General features: G+C 61.3%; 1 protein-coding gene across 2 annotated transcripts; it reads right to left on the bottom strand.

Moving 5' to 3' along the window:
• Positions 1-91: 91 nt before the first annotated feature.
• On the bottom strand, positions 92-25,632 carry SLC6A19 (solute carrier family 6 member 19). 2 transcript variants are annotated; one of them, XM_003932515.4, is made up of 12 exons: positions 25,348-25,632; positions 18,129-18,269; positions 14,501-14,638; positions 12,025-12,206; positions 11,457-11,567; positions 10,967-11,079; positions 8,357-8,485; positions 8,088-8,244; positions 5,840-6,044; positions 5,562-5,721; positions 2,767-2,929; positions 92-2,356 (listed from the first exon to the last, which is right to left on the bottom strand). In XM_003932515.4, the coding sequence occupies exons 1-12, from the start codon at positions 25,547-25,549 to the stop codon at positions 2,153-2,155; spliced, it is 1,905 nt and encodes a 634-aa protein (XP_003932564.1). In that variant the 5' UTR covers positions 25,550-25,632; the 3' UTR covers positions 92-2,152. The 2 variants fall into 2 exon arrangements, with proteins under 2 accessions (XP_003932564.1, XP_074243595.1); XM_074387494.1 differs by lacking the exon at positions 25,348-25,632 and having other exon boundaries at positions 18,129-18,737.
• Between the last annotated feature and the right edge of the window lie 248 nt (positions 25,633-25,880).

Raw genomic sequence — 25,880 nt, forward strand, 5'->3', positions numbered from 1 at the left:
GCTGGACCCGCCATCCCCGTCATCCCCTGTGGGGTCACTGGCTCACTCATCCCTCTACATCTGCACAGCAGTCACTTTGAGGCCAAGAATATTAAACAGAAGGGATTTATTTAGAAACGTACACTGTATGCCCACAAAACCTGCGTTTCTACCACATTTACAGAGACACTGAAACCTACAAAATGATGCACGAATCAGAAGACACAGACGAGGTGGGAGCTCCTACCCAGGGTCCTACGGCGGGCAGGCCAGGGCATGCCTGCGCATGCCAGGGTACACTGATGCACGCCTGGCAGGCCTCCTGGGCAAGCACCACAGGGCAACAGATTCATGGGGCACTGATCGGAATTGTCTGGACTGAGGGCACAAGACCAGGAAGATGAGGTGAGACCCTGTTGAAGCCATCAGCAGGCAGCCCCTCGGTGGCATCACAGCTGGGGGTGCAGACCATGTTCCCCCCACCTCTGCTGCTGTGGAGTCTTCAGATCCCAGGGCCCCATGTGGCAGGCAGCTGGGGCGGAAGGCTGGCAGGAGGACTCGGTGTGTGCAGTCGCCGCTGGACGGGGTGGATGATGGAAGGGGCGAGTGTGACCAGGTCTCTGTGGGTGCAACATCACACCAGGACACACCAGGACACACCAGGACACACTAGTCTTTCAGTCCTGTCCGTAGGAATTCTCAGAACATCAGTTTAATGTAAACATCCAGATTCTTCCACAGAAAGCAGAGGTGACCCATCCACTGAAGCAGATGCCCCAAGTGCCGACTGCCATTGGCCGAGATGGGACATCGAACCCCAATGGAGACCCATCCCATGATGGGGGCAGGGCAGGTGCCAGGCTGGGCTTCACTGCGTGGCGCAGAGGTTGGAGGTTTCTGGGGGCTGCATGGTCCTTGAAGATGCCCTGGACACACAGAGTGCCCCAGGATGGCGGCCAGGGTCGAGTTACCCTGTAACCCGTCTACTCCAAAGGCTGGCTAAAAATTCACACAGCTCACATCCTCTTAAGAAAATGCACAGAGCGGTATTTGCCTTGAATTATGCCAAGTTGAGTTTTATTTAACTGCTCATCTATTTGAGGTGGCAGGAGCAATGATTAAATGGCTGGCACTCATTCGGCCGGAAAATGGCCAGGGCACAGGGCCTCGACAGGGTCCAACTGGAGCCTGGGTCCCAGAGGATGCGGCCAAGTTTTCTCAAAATCGCCAGCCACCACCGCCCTGGCTTCTGACAGGCTGCTCCTAGTCGAGGGCTACAGGACCCTGGGAATCCCCGGGTCAAGGGTCGACAGCAAGGGGAAGGGGAAGGTAGGGGTGGGCAGCAAGAGTCACTCCCAGGTGCCAAGATGGCAACTTATGCTTTCATCTCCTGCCAGCCACGGAGATGAAGCAGAGGTGCTTCCCTGCCCTGGGTGTGGCTACCACTGCCCCTGGGCATGTGCAGGGCGCAGCTCATCCCCGGTGGTCTGCTCCCCCGGCCTCTCACCTGCCCCTGTGTCTGTGGCCAGGATGAGCACAGAGGGCAGCTGGGCCCTGAATGGCAGGTGTGTGTCCTATCGACATGTGCACACACATATCCACATGCATCCCTATGTACACATACATATACACAGGCATGCACACGTCTGCATATGCACACACATGAGCACATATCACACACATATACATAAACATGTATAGATAAGCACACACACACACAAACACATGCACATGCACACATGCTCACATATACACACACCTCACACATACATCCCTGCATATGCACACACACACCATACACATACATGTATAGACATGCATACACACAGCACACACATACACATGCACAGGAACACATGCTCACACATACACCTCATGCAGGCATACATGCACATATACGTGTGTGTATACACATGCATGCACACATGGGCAACACATATGCATGTACACACTCGTGCACACACACATGCATACTCACACAATGCCCATACATGTACATGCACACACACATGACACACATCTGTCCACATGGCACATGCATCTACAATATACACCCTCACACACGAGCACACTCATGCTCACACACACGCAGGTGCAGCCAGGCCCCCACCCCATGGGTCTTGCGGGTTCCTCCTTCCCCGACACCACCAGTGTGTGGCACGCCGTGGCCTGCTTAGGACTTCAGGTCCCCATTAACGGAGGCTGTGGACAGCGTGCTCACCAGCCCCTGGTGGTCCCCTGACTTCTGGCAGCGGTTTCTGATGAGCTTGTAGATGGCATAGCCAGGGATGGTCAGGCAGGGCACCCCGGCCACGATCACCACCACCGCATACACCCAGTTCGGGTAGGACGTCTTCTGGGATTTGGGAAATTCCTCCTGGGGAGAGAGCCCTGTGGGTGAGTAGGCCTCGGGAGCCAGCGGGGTTCACTTTGGGGCAAAGGCCCCTTACCCCATGACTCTCACCTCCTGTCCTGTGGGATTGGTGGGGTGGCCAGGGGCTCCTCTAGCTTCCCCTTTCCCTCACCTCCCACCTCCCAGCCCACCCACCTCCCTCTTGGGATGGCATGAGCAGGCCCAGCCCACGGCATGCTGCACGTGGTGTCATGGAGGGGGGATCCAGCAAGATGCGTGGGGTGGTGACCGGGCTGCCCCTGAGTGTGAGCGTGAGTCGTGCCCGTGTCAGTGGGTGTGTGTATTGCGGTGCATGTGCCACATGAGCAGATGTGTGCCTTCCTTTCCCCTTTCCCACTGCTCTCCCCGCCCCAGGAGACGGCCTGAGCACGTACGTAGCCAGGGTCCCAGACGCTGTAGGTCAGCTCCTCGTTGACCTTGACCACGAAGAAGAAGAGGAAGATGATCAGCATGAGCAGGGGGCTGACCACGCGCCACGTGACTTGCCAGAAGATGTTGGGCTTGTAGCCGATCATGAACTCGATGTCCTTATTGAACCTGCCAAGCAAGGCCAGAGGTGGCTGTGGACAGCGTGCTCTTGGTGCTGCCAGCAGGACGCCAGCTCGCTAAGCTTTCTGTGCGTTCTGCTGCCCTAACAGATGGCATCATGCTGCAAGGTGCCCGGCTTCCCTGTGCCAGGGCCCCAGCCCTCCATCCTGGACGCCTCTGCAAGCAGACCCTCTACGGGCATGGCCAGCAGCTCTCTCTGCCCTACGACGCCACCAGCAAATGCTTGATAGCAAGCCCAAGGTCAGAGGTGCTCCGCCCTCACCCATGTCTGGGGCAGTCACCAGTGCAGAATGGGGGGATGGAGGAGGGAGCAGTGCGAGCACCCCCAGCTTCTCCTTAGCAGCACCCTGAAGTCAAAAAACCCCACACCTTCCCACCCTCAATGCCCATCCTCTGCTGAACCCTCTTCTGTGAAAGGAGCTCACAGAAAGAAATTCTTTGAAGAAATCAAGATGGAGCAAGCAGGAGGTGCACCCAAGCCAGTCCCAGGCCTGCAGTGGCCAGGGGGCCAGTCCTGGTATCCCAGAAGCATGTGAGGAGGAGCTGGTCCCACGTGCTCAAGATTTAGATGGTTATGCATGCACTTCACACCCTGCAGCGCCAGCCTGCAGCCAATCCCCACGTCGGGCCTGAGCGTTCTTTCCCAATATCTGCCTGTGGTTAGAACGGCATGGCTGGCGTGCCCATGTCCCTCAGCCTTCCCCATGGCTGCCCTGGGCTGGTGCGAGCTCTGTCCTCACCCAGTGCTGAAGCTTCCTGCCTGTGTCCTACAAATCCCACTGCCGGGGACACAGGACAGGCTTCCTGCAGGGCTGTGCCTGCTCAGTGTTAACTGAGTCTGTCCAATTATTTCTTTTCTTTCCTTTTCTTTTTTGAGATGGAGCCTCACTCTGTCGCCCAGGCTGGAGTGAAGTGGTTCAATCTCACCTCACTGCAACCTCCACCTCCCGAGTTCAAGCGGTTCTCCTGCCTCAGCCTCCTGAGTAGCTGGGATTACAGGCATGTGCCACGATGCCTGGCTAGTTTTTGTATTATTAGTAGAGACGGGGTTCCACCATGTTGGTCAGGCTGGTCTTGAACTCCCGACCTCAAGTGATCCGCCCACCTTGGCCTCCCAAAGTACCGGGATTACTGGCGTGAGCCACCGTGCCGGCCCTGCCGGATTATCTCTACAGTTGTTGTGGCTGCCAGCGAGAGCCTCTGTCTTCCAGGTCCTGCCTGGCAGTGGCAGCCTGTGCCTGGGATGTTTGGCTGAGCGGACGGCTGACGGTGCCTGTGTTCCTGCCCTTCCCTTGTCTGAGGCTCTATGGCACTGCTGGAGCCTCTCTGCCTGCTAGGAAGGCCTGGAGCACCAGGGAAACACAGCACCCCGCCACACACACACACACACACACACACACACACACACAGAGACACACACACAGAGACACACACACAGAGACACACACACACGCACACACACAGATACACAGCCATACACGACACACACAAACACACACAGACACAAACACACAGACACACGCACACACACAGAAACACATACAGAGACACACTCACACACACAGACACAAACACACGCACACACACAGCCACACAGCCATAGACACACAGACACACACACAAACACACACACTGACACAAACACACAGACACGCACACACACACAGAGACACACACAGAGACACATTCACACACGCACACGCACACACAGACACACAGACATACACACACAGACATACACACACAGACACAAACACACACACTCACACACACAGACACAAACACATGCACACACACAGACACACAGCCATACACACACACACTGACACACGCACACACACACAGAGACACACACAGAGACACACACACACAAACACACGCACACACACAGACACACAGCCACACACACACACACAGACACAAACACAGACACAAACACACGGACACACGCACACACACACAAAGACACACAGACACAGACACACACAGACACAAACACACGCACACACACAGACACAGCCATACACACACACATACAAACACACACACTGACACAAACACACAGACACACGCACACACATAGACACAGACACACACAGACACACACGCACACACAGACACAGCCATACACATACACACACACATACAAACACACACACAGACACACACATACAAACACACACAGACACACAGACACACGCACGGACACACACAGAGACACACTCACACAGACACAAACACACGCACACACACAGCCACACAGCCATACACACGCACAGACACACACAAACACACACACACACGGGACATCCCAGTCACAGGCCCTGCAGTGGCTTCGAACATGCAGCCCTGGCTTCCTGGGTGGGCACCACCAAGGTCTGGGCTCCACCAGGCTTCTGGCTCCCAGCAGCACAAAGCTCCCACTACTGGCAGGCCAGGGTCCTGCTGATGCCCTCTGCTCCTGCCAGGGAAGGCCTACACTAGCCTCCACGGCCGGCCGAGGCCCCGAGTCATAGCCTCTCCCTCTGGACCCGGAACACGGCTGGCTCCTCCCTCACGGGAATGCCCTGTGACCTGGCTTTTCTGCATTAGAGGCGTCTGTCCCCACCGTGGCCCCTACCTGTCCACGCCGTACACGTAGACCACAGCGAACATCTCGCAGAAGGCGATGATGAGCAGGGGAATGGAACCAGCGTAGCTGTCCAGCAGGGAGAGCCAGTACTGGCCGGAGTTCAGCGTGAAGATGATGCCAATGAGGAACGTCCCCAGGCAGATGAGGCCTGTAGGCCGGGTGGACAGAGCTGCTCACAGGCCCGGGGGGACAGAGCTGCCCACACGCCCAGACTGCTACCTCCCAGGTGGCACCATTGCCACAGGGACCCACCGACTGACACGCACCTGTGAGCAGCTCCTTGGGCCACTTCGGGGGGATGACCCTGAGGTCCTGCAGGGGCACAACCACGCCCTCCATGTTCCCAAACATCGACGACAGCCCGAGGCAGAAGAGCATGATGAAGAAGAGCACGGACCACAGTGGGGACACTGGCATCTTGGTGATGGCCTCAGTGAAGACGATGAAGGCCAGGCCTGTGCCCTCCACACCCTGCACGGATGGCACACAGTCACCAGGGCCTCTGCCCGCTGCGGGCTCCCTCTCCTCCCAGCCTGAAGTTCTGTGCATGCCACTCCACCGGCCAAGCCACGCAGCACGGGGCAGGCAGGTCTGAGCTGTCGAGAAATTTCTGGATCTCATCTTTTAGGCTCAAAGTGTGTTTTTAAAAGTTGAACTATGCATCAGGACCAGTAAGAGGATCCCTTCAGCAAGCAGCACTCGGAGCCCCGTTCCACCCACGGACAGGCTCTCCAGACACAGGGAGCTTCTGAGACCTCACAGCCTGCACAGCTGTGACCCAGTGCGGCTGAACCCTGGAAATGAGGTGTTTCACAAATTGTCTGTCAATAAACACATGCTCGGGACATGCTCGGTAGTCAGGTGGCCAACGGCCGGGTTAGAGCAGGCTATGCCCACAGGCAGGCTCTCAGGTGAGAACCACCAAGACACCGCCATCTGGAGGCCCCAGGGCTGACCGTCTGCCCCTGTGTCTGGCCACAGACCATCACCGAGAACCAGGTACCAGCCCATCACGGTCCTGGTGATCCGTGGTCCTGGCTGCAGAATCTCCAGAGAAAAACCTCCGCCCATGAGGCCGAGGGACCCGCCCAGCTCAGTGGGGCTCCCTGCAGGGATTGGATGTGGGAGGTCTCAAGGACTCATCTGAAGACAGGGTCCCCTACAGCCGCTTAAAACGTCTATGTGATTTCTAGGGACAAGAGTGGAACCCCTTACACAACAGGACATGGGTCGTGGAGGGCTCTGAAGAGTTTAGAAGGAAATTGTCAGAAGCAGGCAGCAGCACACGCATGCAAGGCACCTGCTCTTCAGTGCAGGGTGGGACGCGGGAGGACCCGAGAGGCCTGAGGAGGTGAAGGAGGGACAACGCGCAGGGAGGTGGGAGGAGGCAGGGGGAGGTGACAGGCAGGGGGAGGCGAGAGGCGGGGGGAGGCGACAGGTGGGGGGAGGTGAAGGGAGGCGGGGGGAGGTGCAGGGAGGCAGGAGGAGGCCCAGGCTGGAGGCTCTGACCTGCCGCAGTGCTGATGCTCGTCTGCACCCACTGCCGAGAGCAGGCCTGCCAGTGGTCGCGCACCATGGGGTTTTATTTCTGTGGCGTTTCTAATAAAGGCAGGTGGGTTGAGGCAGAACAGCGGAGGGGTGCCTGGGGCCGCCGGGGTGGGGAGTGACAGCAAGCGGACACCTTGCTGGCGTCAGGCAGGGGAGCTGCACACAGCCGTGCCATGCAGTGAAACGGGTGAGTTTCATGGTGCATAATTACACCATGCTAAAGTTGCCGCGAAAAAGAAATTTAGACTGGACAGCCCTGCCGGGTCCCTCCTGCCTGCGCTTCCTGCACTCAGGGGCCTCCTGTGGCTGGTGGAACAGGGGAGTCCTCTGCCTGGCTCCAGCTGGCTTGGAAACGGCTCCCTCTACCCAGCTCTTCTCCCAGCCACCACCGGAGAAGCAGCGCTGGGTCCTGAAGTGCCTAATGCCCGCAAAATCTGGGGGGCTCCCCAAAAGAAAACTGCGTGATTAAAGTCAAATGTCGACCTTTAACTGTATGAACATCTCAATGTCACTGACTGTGGTGGAAACGATAGACAAATGCCCCTGTTAGGCAGAGGAGCCTCAGCAGCAGGAGAGGGGCCACCCGTCCAAACCAAAAGCTGCCCTGGTGGCCTCACAAGTTCAAACACGGCTACAATGACCCTTCTAGTGTTTACAGAAGTCGTCGCATCACAGGTGGCCCACGGGTGTTCTGTGTGTCTGACAGGAGAGAACGCAGGCAGCCCCTGGTGTTCCCGGCTCCTGCCTCTGAGTGTAACTGGAGCCTCGGAAGTGACATGTCACGGCCCGGCAGACCGGCAGCTGGGACTGGAGAGCCCGGATGCCCGGCGGGGCAGACAGCGGGAGCTGGGCTTCCCGCCTGGAGCTCAGCGTCCACACCCTCCACAGGCCGGGGCAGGGCAGCCAGACTCTCGGGTGCCAGCAAGGGCTGCCCACTCCCTGCCTCAGCCTCAGGAGCAGACCCACCTCGGAGAGGAAGGAGCTCATGTCGCAGGTCTGGAACGCCAGCTGTGCATAGGCCGCGGGGTCGCTGTCATTGCACAGCCGCTGCATCTCCGCAAAGTTCTCCTGGGTCACGCTGCCTTCTGCCAGGTCGAACTGGTTCATGAGGGTCAGGATGTTCCTGCAGGTGAGATTGGGGCTGACGGCCAGCCGGGGCCAGGGAGGCTGGGAGGCTTCCCAGAGGCGCAGCCCGGGCGCCCGGACGGCGGACGGAAGCAGGGACGGCGACTCACGTGTCAAAGCAGTCGTCATAGCGCTGTGTGGCGCGGAAGCCAATGATGGAGTAGACCACCGTGGCCGCGTACACCGATGTGAAGCCGTTGATGATGGACACGATCACCGAGTCCATCTGGCAGTTGTTGCTGCAGACGAGAGCAGCGTCATGGCGGCCGGCGACGGGGCCCCAGGTCAGGACACGGCTCGGGGCAGGACCCGCGTCTCGTCCAGAGCATGCGCCCAGGAGAGAGAGGCTGAGCCACTGAGCAAGGCAGGGAGGCAGCCGGAGCCCGGGCCCCACTCGGAGCAGGCTCAGGGGCTGCAGAGGTGCTGACCCGGCCTCAGCTTCGGGGCTGCCCGGGGCTCTGACTGCTCCTGATTCCCCAGATCACTCTGGTTATAGAGCTCAGGTCTCTTCCCTGCGCTCCTGCCTGTGGGAACCTCTGTCAGCCCTCTAGGGACAGCTCCAGGCCCAAGACCTCACACCCATTCTCCCCCAGCCCCCACCCTAGGCGTCCTCTCTGGCCGCTCAGCAGCTGGGGCCTCACCATGTTCTAAATGCACCCGGCACTCAGCATGTCCTGCACTCAAGCCCCAAGCTCCCTGACCTGACCCAGCCAGCTGGCTCCACCCTTCCAGTCTCAGCTGATGCTGACAACATCCTTCCAGATGCTTCCGTCAAAGACCGAATATGTTAGCCTCAGGGAAATGCCAATCAAACTGCAGTGAGACCTCACCGCACACCTGCTGAGTGGGCCAGAAACGAAAGTCAGACAATAACAAGTGTTGGTGGGGACGTGAGTGGTGCAGCCGCTGGGGAGAGCATCCCGACAGCTCCTGGAAGAACTGCCCACGGAGCCCTGAAGGTCACAGCCGCTCACCCGGAGGTGCACACGCAGGAGAGCAAAAGCCTGCGTCCATGGAAACTCGCACACTCGGGCTCACGGCATGATTCACAACAGCCAAAACGCGGGCAACGTCCTCGGACAGATGATGCAGAACCCATGGTCTGTGCATACCGTTAAGCAGGCGTCCCCAAACTTTTTACACAGGGGGCCAGTTCACTGTCCCTCAGACCGTTGGAGGGCTGCCACATGCTGTGCTCCTCTCACTGACCACCAATGAAAGAGGTGCCCCTTCCTGAAGTGTGGCGGGGGGGCCGGATAAATGGCCGCAGGGGGCCACATGCGGCCCGCGGGCCGTAGTTTGGGGACGCTTGCCGTTAAGTATTGCCCAGCCCTAAACAGGAATGGCGCCCTGATGCCAGCTGTGATGGGCAGAGCCTTGAGGATATCATGCCCCAGGCAGGGATCAGAATAGGGCTGTGGCGACCGCCCCATTCGCAGGAAATGTCCTGACCAGGCAGAGTCACAGAGGCAGCCAGGGCATCAGTGCGCCCCCGGGGCAGGAGGGCAAGGCACTGGGGAGCGGCTGCTCACATATGCGGGGCTTTCGCTGTGTTTGGAATGTTCTAGAACTGGACAGTGGTGATGGCTGGCTTCGCAGCTCTGTGAGTGTACTTAAGACCACCGGGCTGTGCACTCCAAATGGGAGGATTGTGTGGTATGCAAGTGATCTGCATAAAGCTGTTATAAAATAATTCACTCAGTTCCACCTCAGCCACTCCACAAAAAAGTCAGAGTCCTCAAGCCCGATGCTGCCCTGCTCCAGCTGCCTGTAGTGCCCAGGGCTCTCCTAGCACTTGCCCTCAGCACCTGGGTGGGCTTCACTGCTCCACCCAGTGCTGGCACAGTGACTCCAGAGTCCTTCCTGTCCCTCCAACACCCTCTCTGCTCCCACCCCCATCTTGCACATGCCTCCAGGCGCACCTCCCTCTGCTTCCCAGCCTTCCTGCCTGGGCACTACACCTGCCAAGCCCCAGCCCTGCCCCAGCCCTGCCCTCCATGCCCAGGCCCCGCCCCCTTGCACTGAGGGTCCTCTGTGTCCGACTCCAATCACATCTTCCCAGCCTAGAGAGGGGCACCCTGACCCCTAGGAGTCCTCCTTCACCGCTCCCCCCACTTCTGCTCTGAGATTCTGGTCACCACACACAGGACGATTTCTGTGCTTGCTTGTCAATCTGCAGGGGCTCAGGTCACTGAGAACGGGTCCTGATGCACCAGGTCAGGCACACAGTAGGCACTACATAAATGTGAGTGGAAATGAACTGACACCAGCTGTGCTCCTCCCAGAGGCTGCTGGAGACTCCAGGGTACACACGCTTCCTGGGGGCACTGGGAAGTGCAGTAGGTACAGGGGAGGGTGCAGTGGAAGGACCTGGCCTTGGTGGCGGATGTTGAGGGTGTCAGGGGTGCCACACGTCTGGGGACCTGGGATGCCGAGGGGTGGGCTGGGAGCGATGTGGGCGTGGAGCAGGGGTCTGGGGAGAGCACAGGAGGGGCCCGTACCAGGCTCGTGGAGGGATAGGTGTGGGGGAAGCTGCAGGTGCCCGGCTCCTCGAAGGGAGTCCTGACCCTCCTCCATGCACTGCACTCTAGACCCTGAGCGGGTGGGCACGGAGGCTCCAGCCACGCAGCCACAGAGCGCTTTCCGCCTGGTCTTTTATCCTCCCAGCAGGGTCTCCCCAGACTGAGAGGGAAACCGAGGCCCGCCGTGCCCGCACTCACTGCACAGAGTTGTAGCTGGAGAAGGAGATGAGGCCCCCAAAGGCCAGGGAGAAGGAGTAGAAGACCTGCGCGCCCGCGTCCAGCCAGGTGACCGGGTTGGCCAGCTCCGTGACCTGCGCCACACGGAGACCCTCGGCCACTGCAGCTCGGACAGGGCCAGGGGGCCTGGGAGGCGTGGTCCCGGGGAGGCTGGGGAGGCCCAAGGCTATCGGGGTGGTCCCGCTAGGCCACGGCCCCCGGGGGCAGCAGCTAGTTCCTTCCCTGCAGGGGCTCCGTTGGCTCCTAGGGGCAAAGCCATGCTACCAGGAGCTGACCCGGGCCCCAGGGACAGGCTGGCCCCTCGCTGGCCCAGTGGACCTTCTCAGGCCTGGGACTGGCTGGGCAGCGGGCTGCCTGTCCCCATGGGTGAGAGCTGGTGTTGAGGCTGGCAGGGGTGCAGGGCGGCAGGCCTCTCCTGGGGTCTCAGCCCAGGGCAGCCCCAGGGACTCACGTTGGGTGTGAAGAGGAAGACGATGCCGTTGGTGGCGCCCTTCAGCGTCAGGCCTCGGATGAGGAAGATGGTCAGGACGACGTAGGGCAGCGTGGAGGTGACGTACACAGCCTGCAGGTGGGCAGGGCGGGGAAGGGGGCTGGGCCTCACAGGCTGCTGGCCCCCTCGGAGAAAGGGCTGGCCACTCTGGACGTCCCAACAAAGATTCCCATGTAGGGAAGATGGGGCCTTATTCTTCCATTTCAGCCTTCCTGTCTTATCGTCACCATCATCATCGTCTAACTCTTTCCAGCACTTTGCATTACTCCTGCATAAAGCCGAGTGTCAAGCGGGCCAGCACCATGTTTCTGGGGCCCCAAGTCTGGGCATTTCAGGAAACCCAGGGCAGGCAGGGCCCCTCCCACCCAGGTCGGTGAGCCTCAGGGCAGAGGCAGCACTGTTGGTGTGGTCTGGGGAAAGACAGAGCCTGAGACCCCCAGAGCTGGGTTCTGGGGTGCGGCCAGCAGAGGCAGGGCTGCGTGCACCCGCCCTCCAGAGCACTTGCAGCCTGGCCAGGCCCGCGCGGTACCTTCCCAGTGGTCTCGATGCCACGGATGGTGCACATGTACAGAACGCTCCATGCGCAGGCCAGACACAGCAGCATCCACCACTGGACGGAGCCCGAGTCGCTGATGGACGTGGAGATGTTGAGCGTCTCTCGGTACCAGAAGTAGTCCACAGGGGAGCTCCTGGCACACTCATCCACGTACCCTGGGGAGAGGGCCATTCGCACAGCTCAAGGTGTGGATCCCCCAAGGGGGGAGAATGGACACCACAGGCCCAGAGCTGGAAGACAGGCCAGCCACGCTCCAGAGGCCTTGACATCAGTGACATGCCCACATGTACACATACACACAGGCACACATGCTTATGTGCACACACATGCACTCACACAGCAACACATGTACACAGGCTCACATGCTCGCTTACATGCACTCACACACATGCACACATGCACACAGACATGCTCACGTGCATGCACATGCACACATGTACACAGGCACAACGCTTACATGCACACACATGCACTCACACAGCAACACATGTACACAGGCTCACATGCTCACATGCACTCACACATGCACACACGCACACAGACATGCTCATTTGCATGCACATTTACACAGGCACATGCTTAAGTGCACACATGCATGCACACGTACACATGTACACAGGCTCACATGCTCATGTACATGCACTCACACACATGCACACACACACAGAGACACGCTCATGTGCGTGCACATGCACACACATTTACACAGGCACACACGTGCACACATGCACTCACATGTACACATGTACACAGGCTCACATGCTCACATACATGCACATGCACTCACACATGCACACACGCAGACACGCTAATGTGCATGCACATGCACACATGCACATATACACAGGCACACACGCTTATGTGCACATACATGCACTCACATGTACACGTACACAGGTCACACGCTCACATACATGTACACACACTCACACACATGCACACAGACACACTCACGTGCATGCATGCACTCACACACATGTACATGGGCTCATGTGCATGCACATGCACTCACATGCACACACATGCACACAGGCACACACTCGTGCACACATATGCATTCACACATACGCATACATGTGCACACATGCTCACATGCACACATGCACTCACACCACATACATGTGCACAGATATGCTCAAGTTCATGCACATGCACTCATGCACACAGCACGCACATGCACACAGGCACACATGCTCACGTGCATGCACATGCACTCACACCACATACATGCACAAATATGCTCACGTGCATGCACATCCAGTCACGCACACAGCACACACATGCACACAGGCACACACTCATGCACACACATGCACTCACACATATGCACATGTGCACACATGCTAACACGCACACACATGCACTTACACCACATACACGTGCACAGATACTCATGCCCATGTGCACGCACATGCACTCACACACACACATGAACAACTGCACCCTCACATACAGGTCCTCACATACATGTCATCACATACATGCTGTCATGCACACAGCACACACATGCACACCTGCACACCCCACACATGCCTACACATGTGCACTGGTTAGAAGGCTCCAGTCCCAACAGTCAGGTGCACCCTGGACCTCACGCTGCTCCCTCCTCCCTGTGGGAGCCCCGGCAGGGACATGGGGGCCTCAGAGCGTGTGTGCTCCTGGGCACGGCCCCTGCTTGCAACCACCTTCCCTACTCACCATGGTGGACCTGTCCGGACTCCAGGAACCGCAGTGAGACCCTTCTAAGGGGGATGTGGTCTAATTCCAGAGAACCCACATCCCCAGAGGCAGCAAAGGGCCCCGGCAGTCCCAGAGTGCAGTCAGGGTTCATGTATTGTCGGGGGACCTGTCTTACTCTGGCCCTAGGGACCGTCTTGCCAGCCTTGAGTCGGCAGCGGTGTGCAATGAAGCCCCACTGTGCTGCTCGGCCCAGAAGCTGCTGGTGACCGAGCCGCTCAAGTCCCAGGGCCACCATGTGGACCATGGTGAGCCGAGTTCATGTCACACATAGAGGGTCTGCCCCCGACGCTCTGTCCCTGGGAGAGAGGGTTCTGCAAGGGCTGAGGTGGGAGGGCAATGTGGGGCCCATCTGTGCAGAGCAATGCAGGGATGCGGGGGCGGGAGGGCAGTCTGACACCACGTCCCTCCCAGGAGGACACGGAGCAACCTCCCAGCAACCCCGAGCTCCGAGCAGGTGACTGGGGGCCCTGAGACTGGGGACAGCATCCCCAGCCTCCCACACTCTCCTCCCCAGGGCCGCACCTCCTACGCAAGAGCCACCACTTTGAAGGCCTTTTGTCTCCAGCTGCTGTTTTCTGACACCCTGTCGCCTTGGGGCTCTGGTTTCTGCCACACCCGAGCTGAGTTTCATGAGGCCACGTGCCTGCATGAGAGGGGTGGCGGCCCCACAGGCGAGACGGATGTGGCTGGGACTGCTGCAAGGACGCACCTGTCTTGTTCTCTTTGAGTGGGCACTGGCTCCAGGGAAGAGGCTCCTGGAAGGAGTTGAAGAAGTACCACATGACCCAGGCGATGATGGTGTTGTAGTACAGTCCCACGACGAAGGACACGATCATGGAAGCCACGCCTGCAGGGAGGCTGCTGCTGAGGCTTGGGACTGAGGCACGCCCTCCCCAGCCACCTGTCCCCATTCCCTACAGGCGGTCCCGGGCCTGGTACAGGGTGTGGCCAGGACGGGCTGCTCCAGAATCTGAGGGCAGAACCAGTGTGGGCCAGGATCGTGTAGTTGATGCAGTGGTGCAGCCTGCACGCACCTGCTCTGCACACGCCGGCCCTGCACATGCCTCCCCTGCACACACCTGCCCTGCACATGCCTCCCCTGCTCATGCCTGCCCTGCACATGCCTCCTGTGCACATGCCAGCCCTGCACACGCCTTCCCTGCACACGCCTGCCCTGCACATGCCTCCCCTGCTCATGCCTCCCCTGCACACACCTGCCCTGCACATGCCTCCCCTGCTCATGCCTGCCCTGCACACGCCTTCCCTGCACATGCCGGCGCTGCGCATGCCTCCCCTGCTCATGCCGGCCCTGCACACGCCTTCCCTGCTCATGCCTGCCCTGCACATGCCTTCCCTGCACATGCCTGCCCTGCACATGCCTCCCCTGCTCATGCCTCCCCTGCACACACCTGCCCTGCACACGCCTCCCCTGCACATGCCTCCCTGCTCATGCCTGCCCTGCACATGCCTCCCCTGCTCATGCCTCCCCTGCACACACCTGCCCTGCACACGCCTCCCCTGCTCATGCCTGCCCTGCACACTCCTTCTCTGCACATGCCTGCCCTGCACATGCCTCCCCTGCTCATGCCTCCCCTGCACATACCTGCCCTGCACACGCCTCCCCTGCACATGCCTCCCTGCTCATGCCTGCCCTGCACATGCCTCCCCTGCTCATGCCTCCCCTGCACACACCTGCCCTGCACACGCCTCCCCTGCTCATGCCTCCCTGCTCATGCCTGCTCTGCACATGCCTCCCCTGCTCATGCCTCCCCTGCACACACCTGCCCTGCACATGCCTCCCCTGCTCATGCCTCCCCTGCACACACCTGCCCTGCACACGCCTCCCCTGCACATGCCTCCCTGCTCATGCCTGCCCTGCACATGCCTCCCCTGCTCATGCCTCCCCTGCACACACCTGCCCTGCACACGCCTCCCCTGCACATGCCTCCCTGCTCATGCCTGCCCTGCACATGCCTCCCCTGCTCATGCCTCCCCTGCACACACCTGCCCTGCACACGCCTCCCCTGCTCATGCCTCCCTGCTCATGCCTGCCCTGCACATGCCTCCCCTGCTCATGCCTCCCCTGCACACACCTGCCCTGCACATGCCTCCCCTGCTCATGCCTGCCCTGCACACGCCTTCCCTGCACATGCCGGCCCTGCACATGCCTCCCCTGCTCATGCCTCCCCTGTACACACCTGCCCTGCACACGCCTCCCCTGCACACACCTGCCCTGCACATGCCTCCCTGCTCATGCCTGCCCTGCACATGCCTCCCCTGCTCATGCCTGCCCTTCACACTCCTTCCCTGCACATGCCTCCCCTGCACACACCTGCCCTGCACACGCCTCCCCTGCACACACCTGCCCTGCACATGCTGGCCCTGCACAGGCCTCTCCTGTACACACCTGCCCTGCACACACCTGCCCTGCACATGCCAGCCCTGCACATGCCTGCCCTGCACATGCTGGCCCTGTACACACCGGTCCTGCACATGCTTCCCCTGCACACACCTGCCCTGCACACACCTGCCCTGCACACGCCTCCCCTGCTCATGCCTCCCCTGCACACACTTGCCCTGTACACGCCTCCCCTGCTCATGCCTCCCCTGCACACACCTGCCCGGCACATGCTGGCCCTGCACAGGCCTCTCCTGCACACACCTGTTCTGCACACACCTGCCCTGCACTTGCCGGCCCTGCACATGCCTGCCCTGCACACGCCGGCCCTGTACACACCGGTCCTGCACACGCCTCCCCTGCACACGCCTGCCCTGCACTTGCCGGCCCTGCACATGCCTGCCCTGCACATGCCAACCCTGTACATGCCGGTCCTGCACACGCCTCCCCTGCACACACCTGCCCTGCACACGCCTCCCCTGCACACACCTGCCCTGCACACACCTGCCCTGCACACGCCTCCCCTGCATGTGCCAGCCCTGCACAGTCACCTCACCTACACACCTGCCCTGCACAGGCCTGCCCTGCACACACCTCCCTTGCTCAAGCCTGCCCTGCACACATCTGCCCATCTCATACCTGCCCTGCACACGCCTGTCCTGCACACACCTGTCCTGCACATGCCTGCCTGCCTCACGCCTGCCCTGCACACGCCTGTCCTGCACATGTCTGCCCTGCACACGCCTGCCTGGCTTGCCCCGGGCATGGGTCTCACCTGCCCAGTGGAGCCTCCAGCAGGTACATCCAGGCCACGGCCTCAGCAGGGGAATTTTGCTGTGCCAGGAGCCCGGATGCTGTCTGCAGGCTGGGAGGGCTGCCCACCTGGCCCTGCCCCCAACCGGGAAGCCCCTGTGGCCCAGGATGGTGGGCGGGCCTCAGGAAAGCCTTCCCTGCGGAGGGCCCATGAGAGGGGAGGGAGGGCAGAAATGGCAGAGGGGCGTGTGTTCTCAATCACTTGGGGACAGCTAGGCGGGATGGAGAGCGTGCTGTGTACTACACGCTTCACTGAAGTTTCCAACTGAAAACCAAACCTGTGTTGTGAATACATGAGTGTGAGATGGGGAAGAGAGACGAGAGCAAGATGGAGATGAGGGAAGAGAGAGAGACAGAGACGGGGAAGAGAGAGGGAGAGAGACAGAGAGATAGAATAGGAGGGGAAGAGAGAGACAGGGTGGGGGAAGAGACAGAGAATAGGAGGGGAAGAGAGAGACAGAGGAAGAGAGAGGGAGGAGGGAGGCCTTGGAGGCTCAGCGGGAGGCAGGGGCCACTGTCCTGGGCCTGGAGGCTTTGGAGGTCCAGGGGGAGGCTGGGGCGAGGTGTGGGCGCTGCTCCAGGCCTGCAGGCTTCCGAAGGGCAGGTGCCTCTGAACTCAGACCCCCCCGGAGTGGACCCTGCCCTTTCCTCCTCCGCCTTTCACCACCTTCCCGGATTCTGAGGTCTGGGTGAGCCATGGCCTCTTGGTAAGACTGCACTGGGTCGGTTCCTGGGCCCAGAGCTTGTAAATGAGTGACTATGGCTGGGGGTCAGTGCTCGGGACCTCCTCACTAGGGGCGGGGGAGCGGACACAGGAGGACGGGACAGCAGTGGCTGGCGCTCCCTCCTGGACTCTCACCAAGTGCCGCCGTGGGCAGGGCTCCAGGGCTCACTGTGCTGTCCCCCACGTCTGGACCCTCTTGGGCCCTGGGTTGCTGGGACTCGGGCGGCCTCTGTTGGCCTGTCTGGTTCCTGGTCACTAGGAGCGGCCTGGAGTTTTCAAAGGCCTCCGGGAGGAGGTGAAACTGGGACCTTTGTCGCCCCAGAAGCAGACAGGGAAGGCGGAGCAGGGGCAGAAAGGTTGGCGAGAACCCTGGGCCTGGGTGCAGTGGCTCCTGGCACTTACCTACTCCCTTCAGGGCTGGGTGGATGGAGCTCCACACGCCCACGCTGCCCTGCCGCAGCCGCTGCCCGATGGCGAACTCCAGGTGCAGCAGGGGGATGCCCTCCAGGACCAGCAGGATGAGGAACGGGATCATGAAGGCACCTGCAACAGGACGAGTCCGCCACAGCTGAGAGTTGGCTACGGGGAGCAGCCACGGGGGCAGAAGGGCTGCCCTCCGAGTCCACCACACCTGCAGCCTGGCCACAGGGCCACGGAGGGCAGAAAGGCTACCCTTGGAGGCTGCCACATCTGTGAGCAGGCCATAGGACCATGGCAGGCTGAAAGGCTGCCCTCGGGAGCAGACATTCACAACAAGCCTTGCAGCCCCTGTGGTAGACCCACCAGCCGGGAACACAGCTGAGAAGGAGCATCCAGTTCGTGGGATCAGGGCCAGAGCTGACTCCATGTTCTAGAAGCCCTACTGGGCAGCTGGGTGTTCCTGACCATCACACAGGCTGCGGTCACCCATGAGACCTCGGGAAGTTGTGACCATTGAGGGAGGTATGGTCCATGCCCCACGCAGAGACCAACATACAGCCACAGCTAGCACAGAACCGACCTCCCCACCCAGCCCCCGGCAGTGCGGGAGCCCACAGACGGGCACCTTCGGAGCTGCTCTTGCCCGTCCAGCCAGGGGCTTCCAACGGCAGTGCCCACCCCTGCCACACCCGGGCCGGCTGCACCTGCTGTGTCTTTCCTCAGCTTAATGAAGGTTCTGGGTGATTCCGCGTGGCCATGAGAGGGGCTGCTTCTTGGCAATCACGTGCGGCCTCAGTGGGAGTTAGTTCCTCAAGGGACAGTTGGTTCATAAGACAGAGTCATGAAGATGGGTGGTGCCAGTTACATGACCCGTGAGTGTCTTTAGTGTCACTGAACTGTACGTGTAACAATGATTAAATGGCAAGCTTTGCGTTACAGGTATTCTATAACAATAAAAAATTGCAAAAACAAAAATGTTGAGGCATTTCTGCTTGTGCTGTGACCACGGTCTTGTCTTGTGGGAAATCCGCCCGCCTCTGCGCTGCTCCCCTCTTTGCTCTGCAGGGACGCCTCCTACCGCCATTCCGGGACTAATCCTCTACCTTGGCAGAGTTTGAAATCACCTTGGAAATATGATGCCATTTAATCTTTGAGGAACTGCAGTCATTCTGTCTGGGCTAGACCCGCAGCAGGAAGTGGGGTTTTCCAGGCGCCGAGAGCCAGGAGGCAGGAGATTCGCTCGTGGTCTAAGCCAAGGGCCACTCTTAGGGTTTCAACTGACTGGGAAGTTGAAACTTGCTTTGAACAAATAGGAGATGGGGAGGCACTGACCCTGAGGGGAAGCGTGGGTCCTGCCCTCGCCACGTGCGGGGTCTCAGGCTCGCCAGGGCGTGGAGAAGGCGGTCGGGAAAACCCGCAGACACTTAGAAGGATCTCACACTCACATTTCCTCACGTCTTTACATTCTGTCTCTTTAGGAAAACCGAAGCTGAAGCACTTAGCATAGGTCGGCTCCCTCTCAGAGCTCAGCGGCAGCAGCAGCCCGAGAAGGGCCTAGCCACGGCCACGCATTCCCCTCGGCCAGCCACGCGGGGCCGCTCTGACCGCTCCCTCTGCGGTGGACGCACAGCCGCCCGGCTCAGCCCCAAGGCCCCACGGCGACACACACAGGCTGAGCTGCAGCCACCCGGGTGTCCCTGATCGTGTCCAAGGGGCTGGGCAGAGGGATACAAGGGACACGGCCTGGGCAAGGCCCCCATCCAGCCAGGGCGATGTGGACACCGGGGGTCCTTCGCTCAAAGGTGGAGAGGGTCAGGGAACGGCAAAGAGGAGTCAGGCTGCGGGGCATGACCTCAGAGGCTGGCCTGACACCATGCAGTGCGTTCCAACCTGAGCCTGGGCACCTGGCCACGGGGACGCGGAGGGGCGGGGCAGGCGGGTTCCCTGGGCTCTGCTCCCTGGAGGCACCGGTGCCAGCATGGGACTGACCAACCAGCGTCACAGGAGCCTCACGAGCATCTCCCGAGTGGACAGGACCACAGGGCCACATGCTGGGTGGGTGGCAGAGCCAGCCCTTCCTGGGGGGATGCCACCTCATCGCGCAGACTGCCCCCATGTGGGACGAAGACCGTGCTCCCCAGCCCCCAGTGGACTCAGGCTGGGCGCCTGGGATCCCCTGCCCAAAGGGGTCCCCGCTTGGGGGCAGGAAGGTGCCGCCGCAGGGAAACAGCTCCAACCACACCTGGCTCAGGCTGGATGGAAGGGCCGTGCTGTGGCCGGGGTGAGCACTGTGAAGCCAGCAGCCGATGGGACGGAGCTCAGCAGCTGCAGCCACGCGAGAATCCAGAACAGGGCTGCGGCTGGAGAGCCTGGGGGTGTGTGTGCCCCAAATCCCCGTGAGCCACCCTGATCCTGACCCGGGTCCCTTCTCCTGGGACCACCTTCCCGTCCCGAAGTGACTGACTCTATGAAGGAGGGCTGTGACCACGCTCTCGTGGCACTGGGATCCTAGCAACAGCCCCTCCTCACCCCGCATGTTCCTGGGGCCTCTCAGAAGAGACATGAGACGGGCCCACCTACAGCCTCTCCTCCCAGCAAAGCCAAGTAACCATCACCCTCCTGCCCCCAGGCCACCACCCTCATCCCCATTCCCCCCATACACGCTCCATTTCACCTTCTCCCACCAAACCTCAAAACCTGAGCTCCCTGAATTCCCTCCTCACTGTCTCCCTTCCCCCATCCCGCCACTGTCTCCCCAGCCAGCAGGGCCTCGTCAGACCCCAAACTAGCATACTCAGGGGATGGCACTGGTGAGTGTGAGACCCAGAGACACAGAGAGACAGAGACAGAGAGGGAACCAGGGGGAGAGACAGAGACACACATACAGAGCCAGAGACAGGGAGGGAGACAGAGACACAGAGAAAGAGACAGAGAGAGACACAGAGACAGAAACAGAGAGAGACAGAGAGAGAAGCGGGAAGTAGAGCCAGGGCGATGGAGGGGTGGAGGCGGGAGGGAGGAGCTGGTGCTGGCGGCCTGACTTCCTGCTTGGCCCCTGGGCCTCTCGGGCTCTTCCCTCTCCCAGCTTAACAGCGAGCCTCCTCTCTCCTTCTCCTCCTCTCCACACAGTGCATGCCAGGGGGGTGGAGCAGGGCCCTCTGGAGTCCCAGGCCTCCATCCCCACACAGGCCATGGGCCGTGCACAGGCCCTTCTCTCTGAGCTGGGGCTGCAGGGGCAGCTTCCTTCAGAACGAAGGGCTGCGGGAGGGGAATTCCAGGAGAGCCAGGCACGGAGGGTGGGCTGGTGGGATGCTGGATCCATCATGAGATGAAAGGCAGAGGGCAATGGTGGCTGGGTGCAGGAGATGCCCACTATGGGGTCCCCGAGGCTGGGTGCAAGAGATGCCCACCAGCGGGTCCCCATGGCCAGGTGCAAGTGACTCCCACCAGCGGGTCCCCAAGACTGGGTGCAGGGGACGCCCACAAGCAGGTCCCTGAGGGAGGGGGTGGGGGTGCACGCTCACCTGCAGGGATTCCCAAGACCCCAGCAGGACCTGCTCATTGGGTTAAAATAAGAAAACATTCATTTCTCCAATTTTTTTTTCCAGGAGCTTGAATTGAAACTCCTCCAGACAAAACTCCCAGGAGGAAGCAAGCGCACGGTCCCAAATGTCCCCCAGCCCCTCCGTTCCCTCCACTGTGCCCTAACCCTAAATGCTGGGGTCTTCCTATCACTCCAACTCCATTGGGAAAACTCCTATTCATCCTTGAAAACCCCACTAGGATGTCCCCTCTTCTGGGAGCCTTCTGAAAGTTTGTCGGGGCAGGAGACCCTCAGATCCCTGACCCCTGGGGCTCAGGCTCAGCATGGAGCAGTGATCAGAGAGGATTGGGGGGCACACACCCACTCCACCCCAAATGAAACCCAGAGGTAGGAGCCTGTCCTGCCCCAAGAAACTCAGGGAAAGCCAAGCATTCTGGACACTTCAAGCCACCGGAATATGAATATTTGCCTTTGAAACCCAGCAACTTCTTCCTCATGTGGGATGAGGTGCAGAGGAAGGAGAGGAGAGAGGGGCTGCCGGTGCCCTGGGGACACTGGGTGGCTCCCGCTCAATGGGGCAGTGCAGGCACCTGGATGTGGTTGCAAAGGTCCCTGGAAACCAGGCCTTTCTGTGCTGTGCTGCAGGCACTGGCATCACTCAGGCGGAAGCAGGTAATGGAGAGCATGGGGTGGTGCGTGGGCAGAGGGAGAGTGTGGGGTGGGGAGTGGGCAGAGGGAGAGTGTGGGGTGGGGAGTGGGCAGAGGGAGAGTGTGGGGTGGGGAGTGGGCAGAGGGAGAGTGTGGGGTGGGGAGTGGGCAGAGGAAGATTATGGGGTGGGGTGGGGTGGGCAGAGGGAGATCCTGGTGTGGGGGTGGGCAGAGGAAGAGTGAGGGATGGGGGTGGGCAGAGGGAGAGCGTGGGGTGGGGGTGGGCAGAGGGAGAGTGTGGGGTGGGGGTGGGCAGAGGGAGAGCCTGGTGTGGGGGTGGGCAGAGGAAGAGTGAGGGATGGGGGTGGGCAGAGGGAGAGCCTGGGGTGGGGTGGGCAGAGGGAGAGTGTGGCGTGCGGTGGGCAGAGTGGGGGGTGGGGTGGGCGGAGGGAGAGTGCGGGGTGGGGTGGGCAGAGGGAGAGTGTCGGGTGGGGTGGGCAGAGGGAGAGCCTGGGGTGGGGTGGGCAGAGGGAGAGTGTCGGGTGGGGTGGGCAGAGGGAGAGCCTGGGGTGGGGTGGGCAGAGGGAGAGCCTGGGGTGGGGTGGGCAGAGGGAGAGCGTGGGGTGGGGTGGGCAGAGGGAGAGCGTGGGATGGGGTGGGCAGAGGGAGAGCCTGGGGTGGGGTGGGCAGAGGGAGAGTGGGGGGTGGGGGGTAGGGTGGGCAGAGGGAGAGTGCGGGATGGGTGTGGGCAGAGGGAGAGCCTGGGGTGGGGGGTGGGGTGGGCAGAGGGAGAGCCTGGGGTGGGGTGGGCAGAGGGAGAGTGTGGGGTGGGGTGGGCAGAGGGAGAGCGTGGGGTGGGGTGGGCAGAGGGAGAGTGTGGGGTGGGGGGTGGGGTGGGCAGAGGGAGAGCCTGGGGTGGGGTGGGCAGAGGGAGAGTGTGGGGTGGGGTGGGCAGAGGGAGAGTGTGGGGTGGGGTGGGCAGAGGGAGAGTGTGGGGTGGGGGGTGGGGTGGGCAGAGGGAAAGAGGCACTGGGCACAGAAACGCAGCTCCATCTGTCTTTCCTGGAAAAACTGGGGAGTGGGGAAAGGAGGCGGAGGAGGGAGCTGCAGCTCTCACGCAGGGCTCAGCTTCCCCTCCTCTCTCTCCAGGTGCTGTTCGTGGCACCGAGTGAATGAACACTGCCTGGGTTTTTGCTAAGAAATAGCTTAGGTGGACTAAGGGGAAAGCTGGCCCCGGACCAGGCGCTGAGCAGCCGGGACCGCTGTGCTGGGGCCATGTGGGCCTTGAAGGGCAGCTGCTCGTGTAGTGGGGGACGTGGGGGGCGTGGGGGGAGTGAGGGCGGGGGAGGAGTGGGGCACGTGGGGGGCGTGGGGGAGTCGGGGAGCCCTGGCTGACCACGTCTCACGCTGTTCCGCTGTTCCTGCACCCCCCCAACACCGCCCTCAAGTGGGCTCTGCCCTCAGACCCATTTCCCAGGTGAGAACGCCCAGGCACCGTGTGCCCTCGGGGTGGCTCGGGTGAGTGGGGCGGCTGGGTTTGGAAAGGGTCCCTTGAGCCTGCCCACCTGGCACAGGGTCTCCAAGGAGGGCGAAATGTGTTCAGACCTGGGAGGCGCCAGGCCTGCGTGAGGCTTGCGCTGGAAGGACAATCGCAGACACTCAGGCGGCCTCCGGAGGAGCCGGGTGGGGCTGCCTCCTGCCCCGCTGTGGCCTCCATGACAGTATAAACGGGGAAATCTGGCGGCGCCGACGCGGGCGTGCGTGCAGAGGCCCTCACTGAGACGCGTGGGGAGACGGCGCGCTGAGCGCACCCTGCCTGCTCCGCTGTCCTGGCGTCCACGAGCCCCCGGGGGCCGGAGGAGGGGACCCTGTGTCCCCAGGCCCTCTCCGAAGGCTCCCTGTGGCAGAGCTGCAGCCCAGATTCGATTCACCAGGAGATGAGCACCCCAGTGGGAAACCCCGAGTGGAAGGCGCCAGCTGGGCCAGAGGCTGGCAAAGCACCCACCCGCCCAAGGCAATGCTCAAGTCCCTGACCGTGCTGGAGGTGAGACTGATTCAGGAAAGCCCATCTCTGCTTTGCTTTAAACATCCTCACATGACAAAGCGGGCATGAGACGCAGCTCTCCCTCGGTGAGAAAGAACAGGTCCACCGCGGCAGGGCTCCTCTGACCAGACACTGAGACCCTCACGGGGACCGCCCCAGGGCAGAGGGCGCCTGGCCTTCTCGGACCTTCTATTGACAAAGCATCGGGTTTGTAAGGGCAGCGACTTGACCCAGTCCCAGTGTGGGGTCCTAGGAGCAGCCCCTCCCAGGCTGGGGAGCAGAGGCCTGGAGCCACTCCTCAGATGCTCAGGGCCACTGGGCGGACACAAGTGTCACCTCCATGCCCACCTGGGTTCCGGGAGCTGGAGCAAGGAGCGCACAGGCCTGACTGTCTCATGGACACAGCGGCTCCCCAGCCTCCAGGCCTAGGGGCACCCACCCAAGAGCCAGGCCTGAGTCCCCAGGCTCCAGCCACTCACCCTGTCCCTCTGAGGGTCCCCTGCCCGCAATGTGGCTCTGTGCTCTGCCCCATGCCCTGGCAGGTGCCCATCTGTGGGGCTGGGACAAGAGGTGGTGCCCAGCAGGGCTCAGCCCCGAGTCCTCCAAGGAGGGGCTGTACTGGGCAAAGTGCCCTTCCTCCGGCCCCAGCCTCAGGCCAGAGGGTTCCCCGGAACGGCAGGACTGCCAGTCTGCAGGGCAGGGCCCTCCCCGGAGCCCCACACAGAGCCCTTGGGCCACGCCAGCCGGGCCAGCTCCTCGCCAGCAACCTAGGAACCGGGCTCAAGGGCAGGTGGGGCCTCAGCTCCCCCCACACCCCGTGGCTTCTCCTCTCCCCTCTGTACGTGGGGGGCCGGGGTCCAGGGGGAGGGGGACATCTGTGTGTGTGTGTGTGTGTGTGTGTGTGTGTGTGTGTGTGTGTATGTGTGTGGCCGGGGCCTGGCCTGCAGCCCCGCCCGGCCGCCTACCTCCTCCGTGGCTCTGGCACAGGTAGGGGAAGCGCCACACGTTGCCGAGGCCCACGCAGAAGCCCACGCAGGTGAGCATGTACTGCGCCTTGTTGTCCCACTTGGGCCGGGAGCTGGACTCCTCCTGCTCGATGGTCTCCAGCTGAGCCAGGGATGGGATCCGGGCGTCCAGGCCGGGGTTGGGCAGCACGAGCCTCACCATGGTGGTCGCTGGACGGCCCCGCACAGCAGGCAGGGCAGAAGCCGGAGGGCGAGTGGCCGTGGGCCGGGAGCCGGGCACTTTATAGAGAACCTTTGGCACCTCACCCAGCACCTGGGCAGAACGGAGCCGTCAGCAGATCTGCAGGGCGCGTCCTCACGGACTGTTAATGCCTTATCTGCAGAGAGCCCGGCCCTGGGGCCAGCAGAGCCACCCACTGCCGTCCGCAACCCGGAGGCTGCTCCGTGGGCGCTGGCCACCCCTCCCCCTGCGCAGATGCACGCAGGTGAGCCAGCGCCCCCGGAGAGGAAGAACCCGGGCAAACACACTTATC

Source organism: Saimiri boliviensis, chromosome 1 (assembly GCF_048565385.1).
Source record: "Saimiri boliviensis isolate mSaiBol1 chromosome 1, mSaiBol1.pri, whole genome shotgun sequence".
Lineage (NCBI taxonomy): Eukaryota > Metazoa > Chordata > Mammalia > Primates > Cebidae > Saimiri > Saimiri boliviensis.

Coding starts and splice junctions, on each gene's coding strand:
- SLC6A19 (XM_074387494.1), bottom strand. CDS start 18,573: ATGGAGTCAGCTCTGGCCCTGATCCCACGAACTGGATGCTCCTTCTCA. Junction 8,245..8,356: donor TATGACGACTGCTTTGACAC/GTGAGTCGCCGT, acceptor TCTCACCTGCAG/GAACATCCTGACCCTCATGA. Junction 2,357..2,766: donor GCGTCTGGGACCCTGGCTAC/GTACGTGCTCAG, acceptor CTCTCTCCCCAG/GAGGAATTTCCCAAATCCCA.